Genomic DNA, 21,122 nt, shown 5'->3' with positions numbered 1-21,122 from the left:
AACTGATTAAAATTTGATTCACAGAACTGATTAATTACCAATTGAGTTAGAGAGGGTGAGACAGATTAAGAGTTTGATTTGAGATAGAAAGACATAATATTTCAGTAAACAATTGGTTATATGTAATACAGCATTGAAGTAAAGCCTAATACCGTAAATAAAGAAAGTGCAAATAACTGTGATGTCAAACTAAATGACAATCAATCAACTCTATGTGTTTGTCTCCTAAAACATAACTTCATTTATCTCCTATTTTTACTCCTCATAGCCATCCTCTATAGCATGATCTAATTCTAGTTGGCTGAGTTGGTAGCCGATTTGAGGATTCAGTCGAGGGGTGAGTCACAGGCTGAGTTTTGATGTCGGTAAGAGAGTATGATTTTTATTTTTGTAAAGTGGACCTTTGGCTTAATGGCCATATGGGAGGTTTCTAATGCGAGGCATTGGGTTCATGTCTCACCAAAGTTAAAGGGGTGTTTGTGCGTGTTGTATAATCAACATTCAGGAACAAAAAATGATGTTTTACAAACGGAAAATTATGGGGGAGTTAGTCCAAAATCAATTGCTCTTGAATTATTCTCGCATTATTCAGTTCATTAGATTAGGCTGTTAGTGTGGAATGATTTCTACTTCATTCGAATCATATCAAGGCCATCCTCTCCCTTTCCCTCTATCTTCTACCTCTCGACCTCCCTTTCTTCTCCCTCTCGACCTCTGTCACAGATCACAGGAGGCCGAACTCCCTTTTGGCGTACCGTCGGAGAGCCGCCTCTGTTATTGTTGCTCGTTGTAATTTTTTGCCATTATCGACGCGTGAGGAAGATGATTACCTAAGTTGGGAAAAATTAAACCAATGTCATAGAAATAATAATCCATTTTTATTTATAATTTTTTTTATTTATTCAATATATTTATTTTATAATTATTGTATTAAATTAGTGATTGAATAATCATAATTAAAATATTATTAAAATAAATATTTGATAAAAAAATTTGGTTTAATTATCCCATTGGTATAATTAACCAATAGTTTTAAATTTTGTGACAATATATTAGTAATTAATAATACATAAAAATATATATTATGTTATTGATAAAATAATATATTTATTTATTTATTTTATTAATTTTTTATTATTGTATTAAATTAGTGGTTTTTAATGTTAAAATATATCTTATGTTATTAAAAAAATTATTTTTTATTATATTTGCTTGTGCTATTTTTAGCTTTTATTTAATTTTTTATAATTTATTCTAATCGCACTTAATTATTGTATTAATTTATAATAAATTGTAATCATTAAGTAATATAATATAGTCTTTTATTAATTAGTTTATTAATATATTTTAATACTACACATTAAATCATATATAAGTGTAGTAACCATGCTTATTTTGGTTAATTATCTGTTTAGGCATACGTTCTATTTTTAAGTATATTACAAAAAGTTACTCATTTTCTTGTTTATATCATATTTTTTTATTTTGAGGCACTAACACTAGAATTTGTTTTCCAATGCACTTGAACTCGTCTATACTAACACCCAATGATGAGTTGAATTTGAATCATTTCATTTAAGATGAATTGATCTTCACTTCATTTTAAGTTCATTATATATCAGCCCTCCGTATAAGTCAAAATTGATTATGACTTTGTTTAAAGAAAGAAAGGAATTAAGAATTGGAGAGTAGATTTATTTCTATACATGCTTAAGTATCTCAACCTAGAGCTTTGGAAGAGAACAACATTAATGTCTCAACTCTCAAATGTTAACTCATTCATGTTGAACCCAATATGGGTTTTGTGAGGAAGTGTAAAATAGAAGTAAAAAACTTAGCAAAAGTGTCTATGCATAAGTAATGGGTTTTGTGAGGAAGTGTAAAAGAAAAGTAAAAAACTTAGCAAAAGTGTCTATGCATGAGTAAAATCAAGCCTCGTATGTAAATGTAGTTTGCATTGGATATGATATGTAAACCCATAGTTTTATACCATATAAGCTCACAATATTAGGCACTAAATTTTAATTTTTTATACACGAACAATATCTATGCATTCTTTTTTTCAAGTTACTTATAGGTAGGGGTGGTATTGAACCGAGCCGGTTCGTGAGCGGCTTGAACTCACCTCGATTATGATTCGGTTTGATTTGATTTTATTTGGATATCAAACCGAGTTCGAGATCCAGATAAGGCTTGTTTGAGTTAACGAATCGAACTCGATCGAACCATGGTTTGGTTCGAAAGTTCACGAGTCAGCTCGTTAACTTATCGAGGGCTTGGGAGGCAGGAGTCATCTTCAACGCTTCGAGTTCGACTTCAATTTCTTCCTCCCCTCCCGTCTACTATTGTGGCTACCTTCGTCGTCGTCGACAGTTGTTTGCCGATTGCTTTCGTCGTAGACCCCGCGTCATCTCGATAGCCACTACCGTCGCAATTGTCAGCCCCGACGATAGCTCCTCACCGGCGCTGCTAAACCCCCCGTGTCGTCTTGGTGGAAAACCAGAGACCTAAGTTAGGGGAGAAATAATTTTCCCTCGTGCGTGTGAAGACATTGTGTGATTTCACACATGCAAGATCACAAACACGTGGAAAAAAAAATGTTTCTTAAACTCCGACTGTCTCTTCCTCATGGTACTTGAAGATACTCAAATTGTTTGAGGTACTTTCTTAATGCTTACTTCACTCAAGTTTTTCAGAAGAACAAATTGGTAGTATTTCAGAATTGTTGCTGTATAAATCCATGCTCCGAAGAAAAAACAAAAATGGGTATGCGATTAAGTCATCCAAAACCATTTTTCTTAAACTTTTTCTTTGTCTCGATGATCTGGTATTCCAGTCCTTGAATCAGAACGATATGTTTGAATACAAATGGACAAAACTAGCATTGTTTTTCAAAGAAATGTTTTTGTGTTTGATTATTGAATAAAGTTTATGCATAATTATGTAACTTTTATGAATAATTTTGTGCATATGTAGATAATTTTATGCACGGTTAATATACAAAAGTTATATCCAATTTTAAGTAGATATACCCAATTTTATGTAAAATATAAGCATAATTTTATATACAATTTATTTGACTTGTATTTTATGCAAAATTTTAAATGTAATTTAGAGCTCGAACTCGGCTTAACTCGGTTAAAATTATTTGGGATCGAACTCTATTATAATTTTAGACTCTAGCTCGAGTTTAAAATATTTATATCAAGTTTGGCTCGATTCGATGTCACCCCTACTTATAAGACCCATTAGTGCCCTTTCTAGGAAAGGATTGGAAAAATATTTCCAAGCAAAAAATAGTTTCTAGGTAGCATTAGTGCCCTCCAATTTCATGGTAAGACATATCTCCTTAGAAATTTCAAGCAAAAAAATGACCTAATTTTTTTTTCCCTCATTTGGAAAATCATAGATGACATGACGGTTTTCTTCCTTACCCACCCGCCCCCCCTCCCTCTCTTTCATTCCCTCTCTTTTCTCTTTTCTCTTTTCTCCTCTTCCTTCCCTCCCCACCCATCCTCAACCTACCTTTATTAATGATTAAGAGAATATAAAATTCTAGATTAAAAACCTCTCTCAGGCAAGAGAAAGAAACTATTAGATCGTTTCAAAAACTAAATAAAATAAAAAAAATACCAGAAAAATATAATGATAACATCTCACTTTGTTCAACTTATAATCTAACCAGTTATATCAAAACCAACCAACCATCCTACCAGTTTCATGGCAGGTTCAGTTTTAATACCAAACCTCATGTCTTCGTCGGCAACGTTCCTGCAGCCATGAAATCAAAATCTTGGATGTTCATCTCATTCAATCGTCATCATCAATCAGGTGAGATACCATTCTGGCTGTAATCCGCATTATTGTTTGTCTTTCACATTTACTAGCTCCTCAAAACTGGAACTAGACCTTGAAGTGTACTCTGCCACGAGTTTGGAGAACAAAGAAGACTTGTTCTCAAGCAACTTAGCTGGGGAATCAAACTCTTCAATCATACCTGCACAGAAACCATAAAATCAAGACTAATGGAAATAGTTGAGAAAGCATAGAACATAATTTCATGAAATACTAACCATTATCAAGAAGGGCTACAACATCACTATCAATGACAGATGTTATTCTATGTGCTATTGTGATGACACTAGAATCAGCAAAGTGTTGCCTTAATGTTTGCTGAATTAGGTTATCAGTAGCTGTATCCACCGATGCAGTTGCTTCATCAAGCACCAGAATCTTGCTTTTCTTCAATAAGACCCGACCAAGACAGACTAGCTGTCTCTGGCCCACACTCCAGTTCTCTCCATTTTCAGCCACTGCAACAAATACAAGACTACTGAGTACAAAAAACCAAATAAAAGGTTGTTCTCACACCCATATATATGCCTAAAACCAGGATCAATCCCAAAATTAAAAATGGATTTTATTTTATCTTTCTTGTATAATAGGAGATTGTGAGGCCCTTAAAACTTTGGCTGCTGTTGCTAGGCCGCATATGACATACAATTTCAAAGCGTTCTTCCACATAAACATGCTTTTTCAATTCAAATGCGGCCACTTGAACAAAGTAATTAAAAAGAGATCAAACCTGAAGAATCAAGTTTTCCTTCCTTCCTCCTTATTTCTTCGCCAAGCTGACACCCATCTAGAGCCTACAGACAAATGCAGCAGCATCAGCTAATAGTAAAGATGTTGAAATGAAGAATACTTCTACGATATACATATCAAGAAAACCACCTCCCAAATTTGTTCATCTGTGTGCTCTTCGAGAGGATCAAGGTTGCTTCGTACTGTCCCTTCAAACATGGTAGGGTCTTGCGGGATGATACTCAGTCTAGACCGTAAGTCATGCAGACCAATGGTTGAAATGTTGATCCCATCTATTAGGATTTGACCAGCTGTTGGATCCACAATACGGAAAAGTGCCTGTATGAGAGTAGACTTTCCACTACCTGTTCTGCCTACAATACCAGTCTTTAGTCCTCCAGGGAAAACACAAGTTAGACCTTTCAAAACAAGAGGCATATGTGCTGCGTAACGGACCTGCACCCATGTTTTAATGACGACAAAGACAATAAATGAGAACACAGGATGTTCATAATCTCATGATCAGGTAATGGATGAAGAATTTCAGCTATACATGGGACAAGAAAAGCACCTGGAGACCACGAATATCAACTTCTCCATAAGATGGCCAGCTCAAGTCTGGCCTACTGGTTTCTATAACAAGAGGTGGTTCACTAGGAATAGAAGCGTATTGGAAAATTCTCTCAACAGAGATAATTTTGTTTTCAAGGTTGCATAGATTCCATATAACCCAAGCTAGTATCATGTTCAAATTAAGCCCGTAAGTTACTGCTAAACCAGCAATACCTGCAAGGAAGAAAAATGAGGGGAAAAGAGCAAGAATGAATTCCTTACCATTTTTGCATAAGGCCAAACATGTTCTAAATATACAGTTCATTTACCTGGGTTAATTATCCCCTTTGGCATAGAAATCAAAAAGATCAAAGAGAAGGCAAATGTAAGAGATGAAAACATATCCAAACGAAAGCACAGCCATTCCATTGCACCAGCATTATGAAACTTGGGTCTGGCATATCCATCAATTAAATCGTAATTTGTCTCAATGAATCTTGCTTCTTGGTCAAAGCTCCTAATGGTTGACGACCCAGATAAAGACTCTGCAAAATGTTGTATGTTGGGAGCTTTACAAACTCCAATCAGACGGGCAAGTTCTCGTGATGTTGGTATGTAATATTGCTGTAGGATAAGAAAATCAACATTTTATATAGGTTAAACTCATGATGGTTTATATTGAATGAAACTCCAAACTAAAGACTGAAAACTATTACATTCAATAAAAAGTACTCCAATGTTGAAAAAAAGTAAGATGAACTTATTTTCTGAAGAAAAAAGTATATCAATAGAAAGTACCTGATACCATAAACAAATTGCTCCAACAGGAATAAAGATTAAAAAAACCTCCCATGCAACCTGTGACATTACTGCAATAATACCCACAAGCTGTATCATTGAAAAAGCAAATGACCCTATGTGGAACGGAATTTGCATATCCACAGCACTTTGATCAGTAGAAGCCTGGAACAGAAAATGGCAGCTCACTTCAACAAAAAGTTTGAATTCTTGCATCAATTCAGAAATAGCTATTCAAAGTTACAAGTTGCCAATACAAAATAACCAGAATGAAATGCAAGAGAAAAGTTTTTACGCACTCTGTTCAGGATACGTCCACTCGGGGTTGAATCAAAGAATGACATGGGAGCACGAAAAACGGCTAAATGCATTTTATTGAATAATATGGTAGCGGTCTTATATCCAGCTGTCACCAGAAGTACAGCTCTCAGTAAGATACATAACGAGCTTCCAAGTGCTAACACAACATATACGAGGATAAGCATGACACCGCCAACAGGAGGCTCCGTGTTCTTTGACACTGGAGATGCCCAAGCCATCCAATAATTACTACCAATCTGAAGGACCTGAAACAGAATCTGAGCCAACAGGATACAGGGAACAAGAGCTCCTCCATATGATGCATTAAGATATTTCCAATAGACTGACAGACTAACACGACCTTTCTCTCTCTCTTCTTCTTGAACAAGCTGACCATTTTGCCCTCCTATTTCATCAGTTTTGCTACTCTCTTCTCTTTTCTGCCCTTCACCACTGAGGGCCTGTGTGCTGCTCTCTGCACAATGAGGTCCATCTTCCTCGCTTATCTCTGAACTTTTTGAGTCAACAAGAGACAATAAAGCTTGATTATGAGCATTAACCAGTTCCACAAAATCAGTTCCAGAAGCAAGTATTTCTTCATACTTTCCTGCTTGCGTAATCCTTCCCTCTTTCATGACCTGTCCAAACATGAGCTTACATAATCTTTACTTGCACATTCTTGTACTAAGAACATAAGAGACTAACACCCAGGGTCCGCACACCTATTCTAGACCTACAACCTCAGAAATGCGGTATTCTTTATCATGTATGGAAGGGTAATAATCATTTTTTGTGTGATTCACTTAGTAAACCAACATATGATTTTTTCATATATTGCACTCTAAGAAGATTTTAAATTAGATAATTGTTACCTTAAAATTTATGTAACATTCGATAAAAAATAAAGGTTTCTATGACATCCCAAATCCAGTTCAGTGTCAAAATGCAAAATGAATCTTGGACAAGGTCATTATCAGTGAAATTAAAGGCCAGGATATGAACAGTGTTTCCCAGTACCAAATACACATTCAACCACTTGGCCAATAACGGAAAAAAAAAAAAAAAAAAACTGAACTCACCAAAATAAGGTCAGCTGCTGGTAAGAATTCCACTTGATGAGTAACATAGATTACTGTTTTTGAACCTAAAATTCCAAGAAGACATTCCTGCCATACACACTAGAGGTTAGACGATTCCACAGAATCTAAAATCTAAGTTGGAAAAAATCATGATATTGATTTATTCATCATCAACAACATCAGTCTTGTCCTAACTAGGTTGGAATCAGCTGCATGAATCCTTTGCTAACATTCTGATCTATGATACATATCCTTTTCTGATCAGCCTTGTAGATCAACAATATTTTGAGTTGTTCAATTTCTGAATAGGAAGAAGTACATGATATCCGGTGTAATAAGATTTACCTCATCGCTTTAAAATAACTCTAATGGAACTAAGCTCACTCATATTCGTTGTGGATACATAGTAAACTTTCAAGAAAACAAAAACTATCTGACATGGAAAAAGAAGCCAAGACAGGAGACTTACCTTGAAGAGGTGTGTCCCTGTGTGAGCATCAACAGCACTGAAAGGATCATCAAATAAATAAATATCTGAATCTTGGTATAAAGCCCGTGCAATCTGTATTCTTTGTTTTTGCCCCCCACTCAAATTGATACCCCTCTCTCCAATGACAGTCTGGTCTCCAAAAGGTAGAATCTCTAAGTCTTTCTTCAAGGAACATGCTTCTAGAACACTATCATATCTCTCCCTATTCATTTCCTTGCCAAAGAGAACATTGTCTACAATTTTTCCACTCTGAATCCAAGGTGATTGGGACACATAAGCCTTGGTTCCCCTCAATGTAACAGTTCCGGATATCTTTGGAACTTCACCTAAGATGCATGATAGCAAGGAGGACTTGCCTGAACCAACAATGCCACATACAGCCACTCTCATGCCATGAGATACTCTGAAATTCAAATCTTTGAGAGTGGGAATTTCTGAAGAGGGGTCCCAAGAAAATACCCCATTACTAACTTCAACTGCCACATCAGAGGAATCTCTAGGAAGCTTCTCCACCACATCTGGCTGAAGATCCTTGAGGCGAACGAATGATGAGATTCTATCTAGAGAAACCTTTGTCTGAACAACCATAGAGATTGTATCCGGGAGATTATAGATAGGTTCTTGTAATATTCTAAAAGTTGCAAGAGCAGACAGAATCTTCCCAGATTCCAAGGGTATCCCCATTAGCATACAGGACCCAAATGTGACTACAGAGACAAATGTTGGAGCACCCCAGAAGACAAACGTGACAATGGCGGTGGTATACAAGTATTTCTTTAACCAATTTGCCTCATTATTTCTAAGCTCAGTTATCTTGGACAAGAACTTCATCTCCCAAGCTTGAAGCTTGAGAACTCTCATGTTCCTCAGAATCTCAGAAGTTGCCTTCATTCTCACATCTTTCGATTTCATTAATTTCTCTTGATAATTCTCTTGTAACTTGCCCAAAGGTGCATTTGCCAACATAATCAGGATGGTGGCCACTAAAGCTGCAACAGAAGCTAACCCAAGATTCTTGTACAAGATCAGCAAAGCTAGGCCAACTTGCAGAGGAATCATCCATAGATCATGCATGTACCAACTAAAATCCCCAACCCTTTCAGCATCCACAGTCATGAAATTGATAATCTCGCCACTGGTGTGACTTTGTCTAGACTGCATTGACAGAGTAAGTCCCTTTCTGTAAATCATAGCAATGAGGACTGCACGAACCCGAATGCCCACTACTTGTAGTCTAAAAAACCAAAGTCTCTGTGCAAGGCATTCAACGATTTTTGCTATGAAAAATGCAGAAACCAAAGCATATCCTTCGTTTGCAAATTTTTGCTGACCATTCAGACAGCGAACAAAATCTTCAATCAGGTAGGGACCCGCATAAGAAGCAACAGTATAAGTGATTGAGACTAAAGCTGTCCATACAATATCCCTTTTTAATGAAAAGAGCAATGTTTTTGCCAATTTCATTGTTCCCACTTCATTATTAGTGGTTGCAGTACCGGAGCTATGGTCATTACTGCACTCGGTCTCTTGCTCAAGCTTAGCCTTAAAGATAGGGAAGAGCCCTTTGACACTATCAGCACTAGCAAGTTGAGGAACATCGTCAAGGTCCAGTGCTTTCCTACTACCTACTTTAAGCAGAGAACCCATCCAAGAGAAAGTAAGAACGCTAAGAAAATTTGCATTTGCATAAGGAGTAATGTTATCTTTGCCATCACTCTCACAAGCCCCCTTAGCATCACCATTTAATAGAGGTTCATGAAGTAGTGTTGCCTCTTCTTCGTTCTCCCTTCCGAAGAATCCAGCATAGCAAAGGAACAGACTCGTGACAACCGAAACTGAATCCAAAACCCACACATGGATAGCTAAAATTCTGCTTTCACTTAGATAAATAATGTCAATGACAAGGCTGGAACAAGACAGCGTGAGATACAAACACCACCAGATCCTTAGAAAGGTAGGAAATTGCTTTTGCAAAGAATTAGAGAACTTAAAATAAAGAAATGCTGAGATTGCAGCCCAGACAAGAGTTCTAAGCATCAAGTCTGACTGGACAAAAAGTTTCTCATCACACCAACCGTCTTTATACCAAAAGTAGGTAAAAATGCAGAGAGATAAATAAAACAAAGAGAGGCCCACAGTCGTGAGGAGGGTGGCCGTGTAGTGTAAGAAACTGCTGTTCCTTGGCCTCTCGTTCCTCAGTTGCGGAGAGCCAGTAAGGTTAAAGCTCTTACAAGCGCATGTAAGAGAAAGAACAAGTAAGAGAACAAGGCTAGATAGAACAGAGAGGCCATGAAGAAGAAAAGTGGGTTCGCGGAGAACAGAACTGACTGTTTTCGAGTTTAGAACAGATTGACAGAAGAAAAAGAAAGTACCGTTTAAGTGGTTCTCACACGAAACCATGCTTCCCGTCAACATTCTTTCCGGCTAACGTTGAGATACTGCGTTGCGTTTTCTGACTCAACGGAGCGAAGACCGAATATATACCATAAGAAAACTTGCCGGGGAAGATACTCGGAGTGGGAGTTGAGAGAGACAGAGAGAGCAGGGGGGTCAGATAGTCAAAAGGCCGGGTTGATATGAGATTACTTGGTGGGCAAGCCGAGGGAAGCGAGCGGGCGGAGAAGCCAACGCAAGAGAAAAATATAAATCACAAGTGGGGAGACACCTTCCAAGAAAGAAGGCGCCACAGGGTGGGAGCATTTACTAGTAAAATTTATTTTCTGAAGAAGAAAACAGATTCGACAGTTCACAATCTTTTACTGTTAGGATCTCATGACTGACGCTTACCGGAGACACCGAAGTTCACACTGAAGAAAACGGCCTATCTCTCCCGTTGAACTTTCATTAATTGCCGGCTCGCTGCATAAAAAACGCGGTGGAAAAAGTCTACGATGACATTATTATTGATAAAAGGATAGACAAAAGTAGGGACATGGGAATGATTGACTAGAAACAGAAACAGAAACAGAAAGAGACTCCGGACTTGGGAAATTTTCACTCTTGATTGAGACGTATCGGCTGCAATCGACGAATCTTATATCGATTCAGTGAATCACCTGTACCGAAGAAGAAAATTCAGTATTCGGGGAAAAGAGATTGGGGCAGGAGTCTATAATGGGCGTCAGAAAATTTGAATAAAACCAAACTAGTACGAAAATTTAGAATTTCGGTGTCTTCTGAGTTCTGAGACTCTCCGTCTCTCCTGATCGAGGAATCGATCTTTTATTAGATCGATATGAGCTCTTCTTCCTTGATTCAAGGAGTAACAACGGCGAAAACCAGAAACCGTTTACCATTTTACTGACATCTGGATATAGAATCGTGAACCAAAAGGCAAAATCTGAAATAGAAAATATTTAAAATTTCTTTCTATAAAAGAAAATCATTGACTGCTATCAATTCAATAAAATTCTCACTTCCTTTTCACCAAATCCAAATCCAAATCCACTCACACTCTTAACTTAAAATATCAAAAAATTTATTATTACTTTCTCTAATTTTTATTAATAAAATTTATTGTGTTATTCATGTATAAAATTAACTATAAAAGACTTTAATTTGAAAAGAGGGTAAAATCATAAATTATATTTAAACATAATTTATTACTTTATATATATATATTAAGGATACTTAGGGCAAGTTTGGAACCTGACAAGAATAATGAGAAAAAAGGTATTTTTTATTGTTTGGAAGAGAATCATTGAAAGAAAAGAAAATAAGAGAGAAATTAGTTAATAATTTTTTTCACAAAATAATAGAATTTGGGGAAAAATAAAAGAAATAGAAACTTGAGAAGAAATTTTAATTATCAAAATTTTAAAATATTTACTATTTTTTCTTTTTTTTCTTTTTCACGTATATCCAAACAAGTGAAACTACATTTCTCTTTCATTTTCTCTCTCATTTTCCATGAGCATCCAAATAAAATAAAAGAAACTTTTTTTCTTTTCTTTTCTCTTCACTTTCTGTGTTCCAAACACAGCCTTAAGTATTTCAATTTATTAGGTAGTTGTTTATTTAATGATAATTTTTTAAGCTATGAAAATTATATTGATGATGCTTTTGTTAATCAAGGTTTGAAATAATATCTAGATGATCATGGTATTACTCATCAAACTACTTGTCCTTATACCCCTCAGCAAAATAGGGTTGCAGAGCAAAAAAAACCGCCACCTTCTTAAGGTTGTTCGTGTTTCCTTGTTTGAAACTCATATGTCTACTAACCACGGGGGTGAAGCCATCACAATTATAGTTTATCTTATCAACCAAATACCCTCGAGTGCGCTGCCACCTAGAGTTTTTAGGTGTGTAGCCATTGAGAAATAAATTAAAACCCCGAGCTCTCAAGTGTGACTTTGTTGGTTATGTTCAACATCATAAAGGTTATCATTGTTATTATCCTCACTCTCACAAATTGTATGTCACTCTTGATGAGGTAGTTCACGAAGATAACATGTATTATTCTACTCCTGAATCTTCAATTCAGGGGAGAATAAGATTGAATTGTAGACCCTTTTGGTTAGTCAACAAACTAGAAATTTGAAGTTCATCTTCATCTTCATCTTTATCTTCATCTTATGCATCTACATGATCTTCATTTTCAAAATGGGTGTTAGTGTGAACAAGTTCATCTTCATCTTCGAAATTTAAAACCATTGATTTTATTAATTATAAAAATGAATTAATTAAACCAAGTGCTTGAGTTAACAATATTTTAATTACCACTATTAAATCACTAATACAATAGAGTAAATAAAAAATAAATATGATTAATAAATAAAAATATTATATTAATAACATACGATAGATTTTTACATGGTATTAATTAATAATATATTTTCACAAAACTAAAAGTAATTAATTAATCAAATGCATACTTTAATTATATTTTATTTACCAGATACTTAAATATGAAGTTTAATATAGTAATAAAATTGTACAAAAATAATAAATAAATACATATACAACTTTATTAATAACCTAAAACAAAGATTATTCAAATAACGAGTTCGTGCTTTTAATATTAAAATCATCAAGTTATAAGTTTAGTACATATGAACGACACATGTTCAAAAGTAATAAGATACAACCATCATTTATCGTTTCACATGGAAGTCAATATGGCATCTCGAAATTGTGCAGCTCTTGTGGATTCTAATGCACGCTGCCTCCGAAAGTTTGTTACTTGGCTACTCTCATCCTCAAGACCATCGCAATCATCGTTGTCTGTATCATCCATTGCACCTAATTGGACCGCATCACCTCCTCCACCGAGTTCGCCACCCGAAAGAGTGACAATTACTGTTCCCTGGGAGATACATTACACCTTTGGTAAGGTTTGGTTATCTAATCTAAAAGATATGGTGAATGGTCACACAACAAGTAGATTACCAACAAGTAAATTAAAGCAGATATGAAGATAGTTTGGTATCTTCCCCAATATGAATCAGCCATAATAGCTCCCAAGATAGAGGTAAGCAAGAACGATCTTGTCAAGATAAGTAACCAAATTTGTTGCAATCCCATAGTAAGTCGAACTCTCCAAGCACTCCACCCCTGCAATAAATAGCATCATCAATGAAAAATTCTGCAGCATGATGCTTTGACATTTTAATGATATCAACTTCTTTTAGTTATTAAACATATCCCTGCAATCTCAGCTGATCAGTTCCATAGTAATTGATTACCTAGAATGATCGAGGCAGCTCGCCAGTCCCCAGTTTTATCTCGTAAAGCAGATCTTCCATGAAGTGACCCATCTTGTTCAAATGGGTTATGTTTTTCTCTCAGAATAGAACAAAGTATTAGCAAAATAGTTCAGCTTAGAAGGGAATTTGGGAAATATACCTACCCCTGATAATGCAAACTGTGTGTGAAAAAATGACTATCTATTCTATTTACCTATCTCGAGTGGCAATAGAAATAAGTTGGTTCTAATTCCTTTCTTGTGAAACTAAATTGTATTGCCCTCCATTAACAACGAGATGCAAACTTATCTACGTGCACCAGTGAATTGAAGGTCTCGTCTTCTCCCAGCGACTGGAAGATTACATTAAAATGGAGGGCACTGAAAAATCCCACAAATATGCACAAATAACCCCCAATTAGGCACTGCAAAATAAAATTAAATCAAATAAAACACTAATTTAATGAAAAAAATTAGAGTTTAGTCATACCTTCTAAAATTTGGGAAAAAGCGAAACCGAAGGGTTAAATCAATGCCGAATGGGGAAATCGATGCCTAATCGAAGTAGAAATTAAGCAATCGATGCCCAAATGTCAAAATCGAAGAAAATCAAAATCGAAATGGCGAAATCGAACGAAATCGGAAGCCATTTTGGGGGAAAGGCGAATAGCGAGACAGAGAGAAGGGAGTGGGAGGTTGAAAGGGAGAAGAGAGAGAAGAAAGGGAGGTCGAGAGGGATTAGAGAGAGAGAGAAGCGAGAGAGAAAAACGGAGAGTGAGTCTGAGAGAAGAGAGGGAGGCACGGAGACGAGAGAGGGGGTGCGAGAGAGAGGGCGAGTCCGAGAGACGGAGGCTGGAGACGAGAGGGGCAGAGATGGAGGCCGAAGACGAGAGTCCGAGAGAAGAGAGGGAGCAGCGACGTCGGGGGCGCAGGGAGACGAGAGAGGGAGGAAAAAAAGGGAAATGAGGACGCGCGAGAGAGAGAGGGAAAAAAAACCAAGCCACGCACGTCCTTCATCTCGAAGAAGATAAAAAATGGTCTTCAATGAGATGAAGGATTTTAAAACGTAGATGAAGGATTGCTTCATCCCCATTATCCAGATGAAATGTCATATGCGCTCTACTAACGACTTCAATTGATGAAGTGCGTCATGCGGTTGATCTTCATCTCGGACTTCAAGTTGACTAAACCCACCCTGCCTCCCCCCCCCCCCCCCCCCCCCCTCCCGCTTAATCATCATTTGGACACTTTGGATACTACAAATGGTAAGTATTCAGATTTACAACATTGAACATCAAAATGATACAAATGAGCATGATTCACATGATGGAAACAAACAAGACCATATGGTAGTGATGCAACCAAAGTCTCAGTTGACATCTTTCCCCCTTCATAATGTACCAGTGGATTAATTGTTTTCTGAGTCCGAGTCCATGACTGAGCTTCAGGTAAGTTCCGAAACTCAACTAAGAGTGCTACCTCATCAAACCACAAGAGGAAAATCTAAAGTCAATTATGAACCTCTTCTCACTTCTAAATCTCAGTATCTTATGCATAATTTTGTGTTTTATCATAGATTGTCAAAGGCAAATAAAGTATTTGTGAATCGATTATCTGTTATATCTATTCCTAATAGTGTGCAGGAAACCTTAAAAGATCCTAAGTGAAAAGAAATTATGAATGAAGAAATGAGGTCCCTCCAAAAGAATTCAACATGGGAAGTGGTTGACCTACCTGTAGGAAAGACACCAGTCAAATGCAGGTGGGTATTTACCATTAAATGTAAAGTCGATCGCACCATTGAAAGGTTCAAAGCGAGGCGATATACTCAAACCTACGGGATCGATTACATAGAGACATGCGCACTAGTGGCCAAAATCAATACTATTCAAATTCCACTATAACTGGCTGTGAATATTGACTGACCCTTACATCAATTTGATGTTAAAAATGCATTTTTGCACAGAGATCTCCAAGAAGAAGTATATATGGAATTACCTTATGGATGTATTATGCAAACCAAATGATGCAAAACAGGTATGTAAACTGAAGAAATCCCTATATGGTTTGAAGTAGTCCCCAAGGGCATGGTTTGGAAGGTTCACCAATTTTATGAAATCTATCAAATATAAGCAAAGCAACTCAGATCATACTCTCTTCCTGAAATCTAACAAGAAGGCAATCACAACTCTTATTGTGTATGTTGATGATATGATAATAACTGGTAATGATCCAGAAGAAAAAAAGGCATTGCAAAGTCATCTTGCCAAAGAGTTTGAAATGAAAGATCTTGGCTACTTAAAAATATTTTCTTGGTATTGAAGTGTCAAGATCGAAGGAAGAAATTTTCAATCCCAACGAAAATATGCTTTGGACTTGTTAAAAGAAACTGGTATGATAACATGTAGTTCATCCAGTACTCCCATGGAAGAAAATCTAAAACTGGGAACACATTCAGATCAAATCCTTGCTAACAAAGAACTTTATCAAAGACTAGTCGGGAGGTTAATATATCTTGCACATACCAGACTAGATTTAGCTTATGTACTAAGTGTAGTTAGTCAATTTATGCACTCTCCAAGTGAAGAACATATGAATGCCATCAACTGTATCCTGCGCTACTTGAAATCATCTCCAGGGAAAAGACTTTTATTAAAAAATGGAGGCGACTTGAAAATTGAAGGTTATACCAATGCCGATTAGGTTGGTTCAATAGAGGATCGACGATCTACATCTGGATACTTTACATTTGTAGGTGGAAATTTGGTCACTTGGAGAAGTAAAAAACAAGAGTTGGTGGCTAGATCATCAACTGAAGTGAAATATAGGGGAATGGCCAAAGCAATATGTGAATTATTATGGATCAAGAATCTGATGCAAGAACTACACATTGAGCAGACAAGTCCTATGAAATTATACTGTGATAGTAAGGCAACATGTAATATTGCCCACAACCCAATCCAACATGATAAAACTAAACACGTAGAAGTTGATAGACATTTTATCAAGGAAAAACTAGAAGCAAGAATCATTGAAGCCCCTCGTGTTCGATCTTAAGATCAACTTGCCAATGTATTAACCAAAACAGTGTCTTACCGAGCTTTTATCAATTGTCTCGACAAGTTGGGTATGAGTTATATCTATGCACCAACTTAAGGGGGAGTGTTAAGATTTCTTGCCGTATGAAGGAAGATATTCTTTCATTATCTTAAAAATCCTGTAATCGCTATAATTGCGTAATCACTGTAATCTCTCTCAATCATTGCATGTATAAATTATTACAATCTGTAAATTGACTATTTAAACCCAATGATATAAATACAATAAATAATAGAAGTGAAGAGTTCCCTTACATTCTAGAGCTTGTTTCTCTTCCATTTACTTTAGTGCTACCTTCATCTAATGTTGCCAAATTATTTCCTCTAGTGTTGCCTTTATTTCATCTTTATTTCATCTTCTGATTCTAATGCCTTGGTTGGCAACTGCTTCAATGTGCATTTTGCCCAATTCTCATTCCTTGATTTCAAAAAAACTGTGAAGAGAATAATCAGCAGATCCCAGCTTTCATGTACTTGCAGTTATTTTATTATTTTTATTGTAAAAGAAAATTAAAAAAGGCAAAAATGGAACCGCGTTCTACCTCTGAGCCATAAGATGAAGATGAAGATTATGTAGATGTATAAGATGAAGATAAAGATGAAGATCAAATTTTTAGTTTGTTGACTAACCCCGTTAAGGGCGGAGGTCACATTAGAAATCATAGCTTGATTTTGAAAAAAAAAAAACTCATTCTCGTTTCCCTTTTTCTCCCCTGTTGGAAAGGACTAACCGGCCGGAGTCCTGAACAGAAGGAAAACTGACCGAGTACTGGACATCGCTTTCTTTTCTTCACAAATTGGGGACTCTTGATTCACCCAACCGGATCCTCATTTTGCTTCGCATTTCCAAAGTGGGGACTTGATGCAAGTTCCACAGAAACTGCGAAGAAAGGCTTTTTTGCTGCTTCCTTCTGGTAATGAACATCTCCATTCATCAGCGTCGCCAGTTTCCTGCTAACGTGAAGGCCAATACCCTCCTCGGATATCTTATCACCATCTTCAAACATCTGATAGAGCAGCTCTTCAGGTATTCCCATACCTGAATGCGTAATCCTGTAGCCAACATGTTTCAATCAAAAGCTATATTATCATCTTGCACTTATCAAAAGCGAAACAATTTTAAGGTTTAGTAGTACCTGAGATTCAAGTCTAGGAGAAGAACGCATTTTCCCAACTTATCTCTGACCAAGTCATGAGTCATTTCAATCTGTCCACCCTCTGGTGTGTAACTCACAGAAACTAACAGTAAGTTTGCTAAAATTTGTTGAAGCCTGAGATCGTCCCCGTAGAGATACTCATTTAAGTGCTCAGACTCGGAGTCGTGGACAATTTCAATTCCCTTTTCTTTGCTTGCATCCACTACTTGACTCATAGCAGTTCTCAACACATCTTGCAAAGTAAACCCAACTGTTTTCATTTTCAAATTGCTGTTTGGCGTTCAATGAAGAATTAGCGTTAGATTCTGTTCGAACCAATTGGATATTTAAAACTGCAGTGAACTGGGTTGCTAGTATTTTTCAGTTCATACATTCCCTAATATAAAAGGCAGAATGACTATGAATAAAAACCTCTGAACATATTCAATTGTAGAACACAAGCATTCTAACTGGTTTCGCAGCATATCAAGAACGACATGAAAGTCTAATCAAGCTTAGAAGTTCCAGATCAGACCTCACTGCTGGTTTCCAAATAGAGCTACAGCTAACAGATGCATCACAAAAGTTGTTTAAATCAAGTAAGAAAAACAGAGAAGCTCATTGTCAAATCAATTTTGAGGATTCAGAGGTAGGCTTCTAAATCTATGAGAAATCTATGTAGTAAAGCTTTTTCAAAGATCAGAATAATAATGAAACACAGCCCTGAGAAGAGGAAGGAGGTACCCCTTTAAAATGTTGTCTAAATCGAAATCACTGAGGACATTCTCGAGCTGTTTCTGACATTGGACACTAGTACGTAAAACTTCTTTAACTTCCTTGCTCGAGTCAATTCGTTCCATTAAGTTGCTCAAAGATTTAATACCAGACAGAGGAGTTCTGATCTCGCGTCGTAAGTAGGCCAACTGTTTCGATCTTTTCTCTGCATTTTGCTCTGACAGCTTCTGAATGTGAAGTGCTTCTTGCAGCTTTTGACTTGTTACATGAAGAAAGCAAATAGCACCTGTAACCTTGCCTTCTCCGTCCACTTTCTTGCTTGTTGAAAGTAGAGAATCCACGTAATGGCTATTCCGATCGAAGAAGCCGAATGAAGTTTCCTGAGTTTCTTGACCTATCATCGCATTGTTAAGCACAATACCAAGAGCGACGAAGGCCTTGTGATTTTTCAGACGACAGAAGGCTGAGTTGGTTCCGAAAATTTCCCCAAGAAGCATTTTATCGATCACCTCGTGTCTCTCCCACCCTGTCAACTCAGACATGGCAGTACTCCACTCGGTGCACCACCCATATTCATCAGCAACGAACAGTGGGGGGATCAGAGGGTTTGGGTTTTGTATAATTGATCTGTAATCACCTTCAATCCGAGTGAATTTGTCCTTGGCCTTCTTGTGTCTGCTCAAATCTTGGGCAACAAAACAGATACTTACCACGTTACCACCGACATCTCTGATCGCGCAGGCATTAGCCATCAAGGTGAGAGGACTCTCATCACTTCGAGAACCGAACGCTTTCGTCAGGAACTCAACATTTTGCTCCTCCTCGCCTTCTCGTGAACAAATTAAGAAAAATGTTAGAAGCAGAAACAGAGACAAGTGAAAAGTGAAAAGAAGAAGAAGAATGACAGAGAAGATCAACACCCCTGAGAGCCCAGCACAGCATTCTCTGGACAGTGCCTATGGAAGATTTTTCTATGAGTGTAAGCATATGCTTTCCCAAGGCCTGGTCAACTGATAAGCCTGTCAGTTCTGCTATTTTGGCGTTCCACCCATTCATCAGACCATTGACATCGACGGACAGAATGGGTACCGAGGCCATCTCGATTAACCGAACCATTTCCTTAGTCACTACCTGCAACTCCTCCATCCCTTCAACTCTAAGGTCGTGGAGAGTGGTGTTAATGACTGACGTCATTTCATCTTTCTCTTTCCCTTGGATGGAGCCCCTGAGTACGAGTTGCAGAGCATGAATGGCTTCAATCTCGTAATCCTTCCAAGGTGAACTCCTCGTCTTGACCACTTCCAGGAACGCATTGAACGAGGATCTTGGGTTCATTAGCCTTCCATCATCAATGTCACTAGGGTCGTGCTTGGCCCCGCCCCATACAATCTCCGTAGCAACGTGGGAACGGAACCAGAAAAGCATGTCCTGCGAAGTTATTTTCACTGCCGCCATTCCACAAACGGTGTCCCCGAGCAAAGGAGATCTAAGATAGCCAGCTTCATGAAGGCTGTCTGTAGTGAGGCCAGTGGAATCGGGATGATGTTCGGAAAGCCATTTGGCGAGCTCGCGAATCTCAGACCCAATTGGAGTGAAGCCGAGTCGCCAGATTTGGTCTTGGTAGAACATAGCGGCCCCGTCGCACTTGACGAAGTCCATAACGTTTGGGCTATGGGTGAGGATACTCGTGGGAGCATTCCTCAGAAGCATATCCGACAGAAGTGTTTGTGTGCGCAGAATGTCTTTCTCTCTTCTGTGTCTCTCTAATTCGAGTTCTAGCCTGACACGAACTGCCAAGACTTGAGCAAGAAATTTGCAGGCGTACCTTAGAGGGAAAGGGACGAATCTCGGGGTGGTGTTGTGACAGACTAGGAGCCCCCATAGCCTTTTCCTTTTGGATTGCTGTTCGTCTGGGTTTTCCTCCTCTTCCTCTTCTTCATTGACCACAACCGCAATAACAAGAGAAGCAATTGAACCCATGTTTACCATGTACTGCAAGTGGCACCTATGTGAAGCTCTCAGAGTAGAACCACACAGAGTAAGGTCCTGGCCAAGCTGCTCATCCTGATAAACCTTCACGGGCTTCGCCCGGCAATCGCAGATCATTCGGACCATGTTCTTCATAAACAGGAACCGAGCAGCCTGAGGGATGTCCGTGGCTGGGTAGTGTAGACCCAGGTAAGACTCTAAATCTGGCACCGTCACCTCGGAAACTATCTCTCCGTGCTCGTCTTCGTGGAACTTGTAGGCCATGACCCGATCATAGCCGGTGAGTTCAAAAACCTCCCGCACTGCAGTATTGATCAGCTTATCCAAGTGGCCGTTGGGCACAGATTGCAAGCGAGAAATGGCCTTAGCAGCAAGCTTGTACGATAGGAGGGTGGCAGCGCGGCTCGTAGGCGTATCGTAGGGCCTCACGGGTTCGAAGTCTATGACCAGACTCCTGGTTACCCGGTGAATAATGGCGTACACGGGCTTGCCGGAAGTTCTACAGTGGACCCAAACGGGGTTCATCAGCGACACATCCACCGCACGCAAGACCTTGACCAGCTCGGCGTAGCTGGATGAAGTGAAGATACTTCTCAAGTCGGTGCCCATGCCCAATAGAGGTTGGGTGGCACCGCCGCTCGGCACCTCCTGACTCGCCATGGTTAGAATTTCTGA

General features: G+C 38.1%; 2 protein-coding genes across 2 annotated transcripts; both read right to left on the bottom strand.

The window, feature by feature from the left end:
• Window positions 1–3,589: 3,589 nt before the first annotated feature.
• On the bottom strand, window positions 3,590–10,439 carry LOC137949576 (ABC transporter C family member 3-like). Its single transcript, XM_068795656.1, has 10 exons — window positions 7,783–10,439; window positions 7,314–7,400; window positions 6,234–6,872; window positions 5,935–6,099; window positions 5,466–5,760; window positions 5,156–5,370; window positions 4,735–5,040; window positions 4,586–4,649; window positions 4,074–4,313; window positions 3,590–3,997 (listed from the first exon to the last, which is right to left on the bottom strand). The coding sequence occupies exons 1-10, from the start codon at window positions 10,216–10,218 to the stop codon at window positions 3,861–3,863; spliced, it is 4,584 nt and encodes a 1,527-aa protein (XP_068651757.1). The 5' UTR covers window positions 10,219–10,439; the 3' UTR covers window positions 3,590–3,860.
• A 6,960-nt stretch (window positions 10,440–17,399) lies between these two features.
• On the bottom strand, window positions 17,400–21,122 carry LOC137949367 (phytochrome A1-like). The gene is made up of 4 exons (XM_068795439.1): window positions 19,379–21,122; window positions 18,468–19,284; window positions 17,724–18,014; window positions 17,400–17,640 (listed from the first exon to the last, which is right to left on the bottom strand). Exons 1-4 carry the CDS (start codon window positions 21,105–21,107, stop codon window positions 17,400–17,402), a joined length of 3,078 nt encoding a protein of 1,025 aa, XP_068651540.1. The 5' UTR covers window positions 21,108–21,122.

The sequence above is a fragment of the Aristolochia californica genome, unplaced genomic scaffold (assembly GCF_029961685.1).
Source record: "Aristolochia californica isolate CCGP_79_NKW_82.1479 unplaced genomic scaffold, dmAriCali1.0.hap1 SCAF_14, whole genome shotgun sequence".
Taxonomy (NCBI): domain Eukaryota; kingdom Viridiplantae; phylum Streptophyta; class Magnoliopsida; order Piperales; family Aristolochiaceae; genus Aristolochia; species Aristolochia californica.
The sequence above is the reverse complement of the archived record's forward strand: the minus strand, read 5'-3'. Positions and strand labels throughout refer to the sequence as shown.

Excerpts from the sequence above, each read along its gene's own strand:
- LOC137949576 (XM_068795656.1), bottom strand. The coding sequence starts at position 10,218 with ATGTTGACGGGAAGCATGGTTTCGTGTGAGAACCACTTAAACGGTACT. Across the intron at positions 5,371-5,465 it reads AAAGGGGATAATTAACCCAG|GTATTGCTGGTTTAGCAGTA; the intron begins GTAAATGAACTG and ends TCTTCCTTGCAG. Across the intron at positions 5,041-5,155 it reads TTGATATTCGTGGTCTCCAG|GTCCGTTACGCAGCACATAT; the intron begins GTGCTTTTCTTG and ends ACATGGGTGCAG.
- LOC137949367 (XM_068795439.1), bottom strand. The coding sequence starts at position 21,107 with ATGGCGAGTCAGGAGGTGCCGAGCGGCGGTGCCACCCAACCTCTATTG. Across the intron at positions 18,015-18,467 it reads TTAGACAACATTTTAAAGGG|CAATTTGAAAATGAAAACAG; the intron begins GTACCTCCTTCC and ends AACGCCAAACAG. Across the intron at positions 17,641-17,723 it reads CTCCTAGACTTGAATCTCAG|GATTACGCATTCAGGTATGG; the intron begins GTACTACTAAAC and ends TGTTGGCTACAG.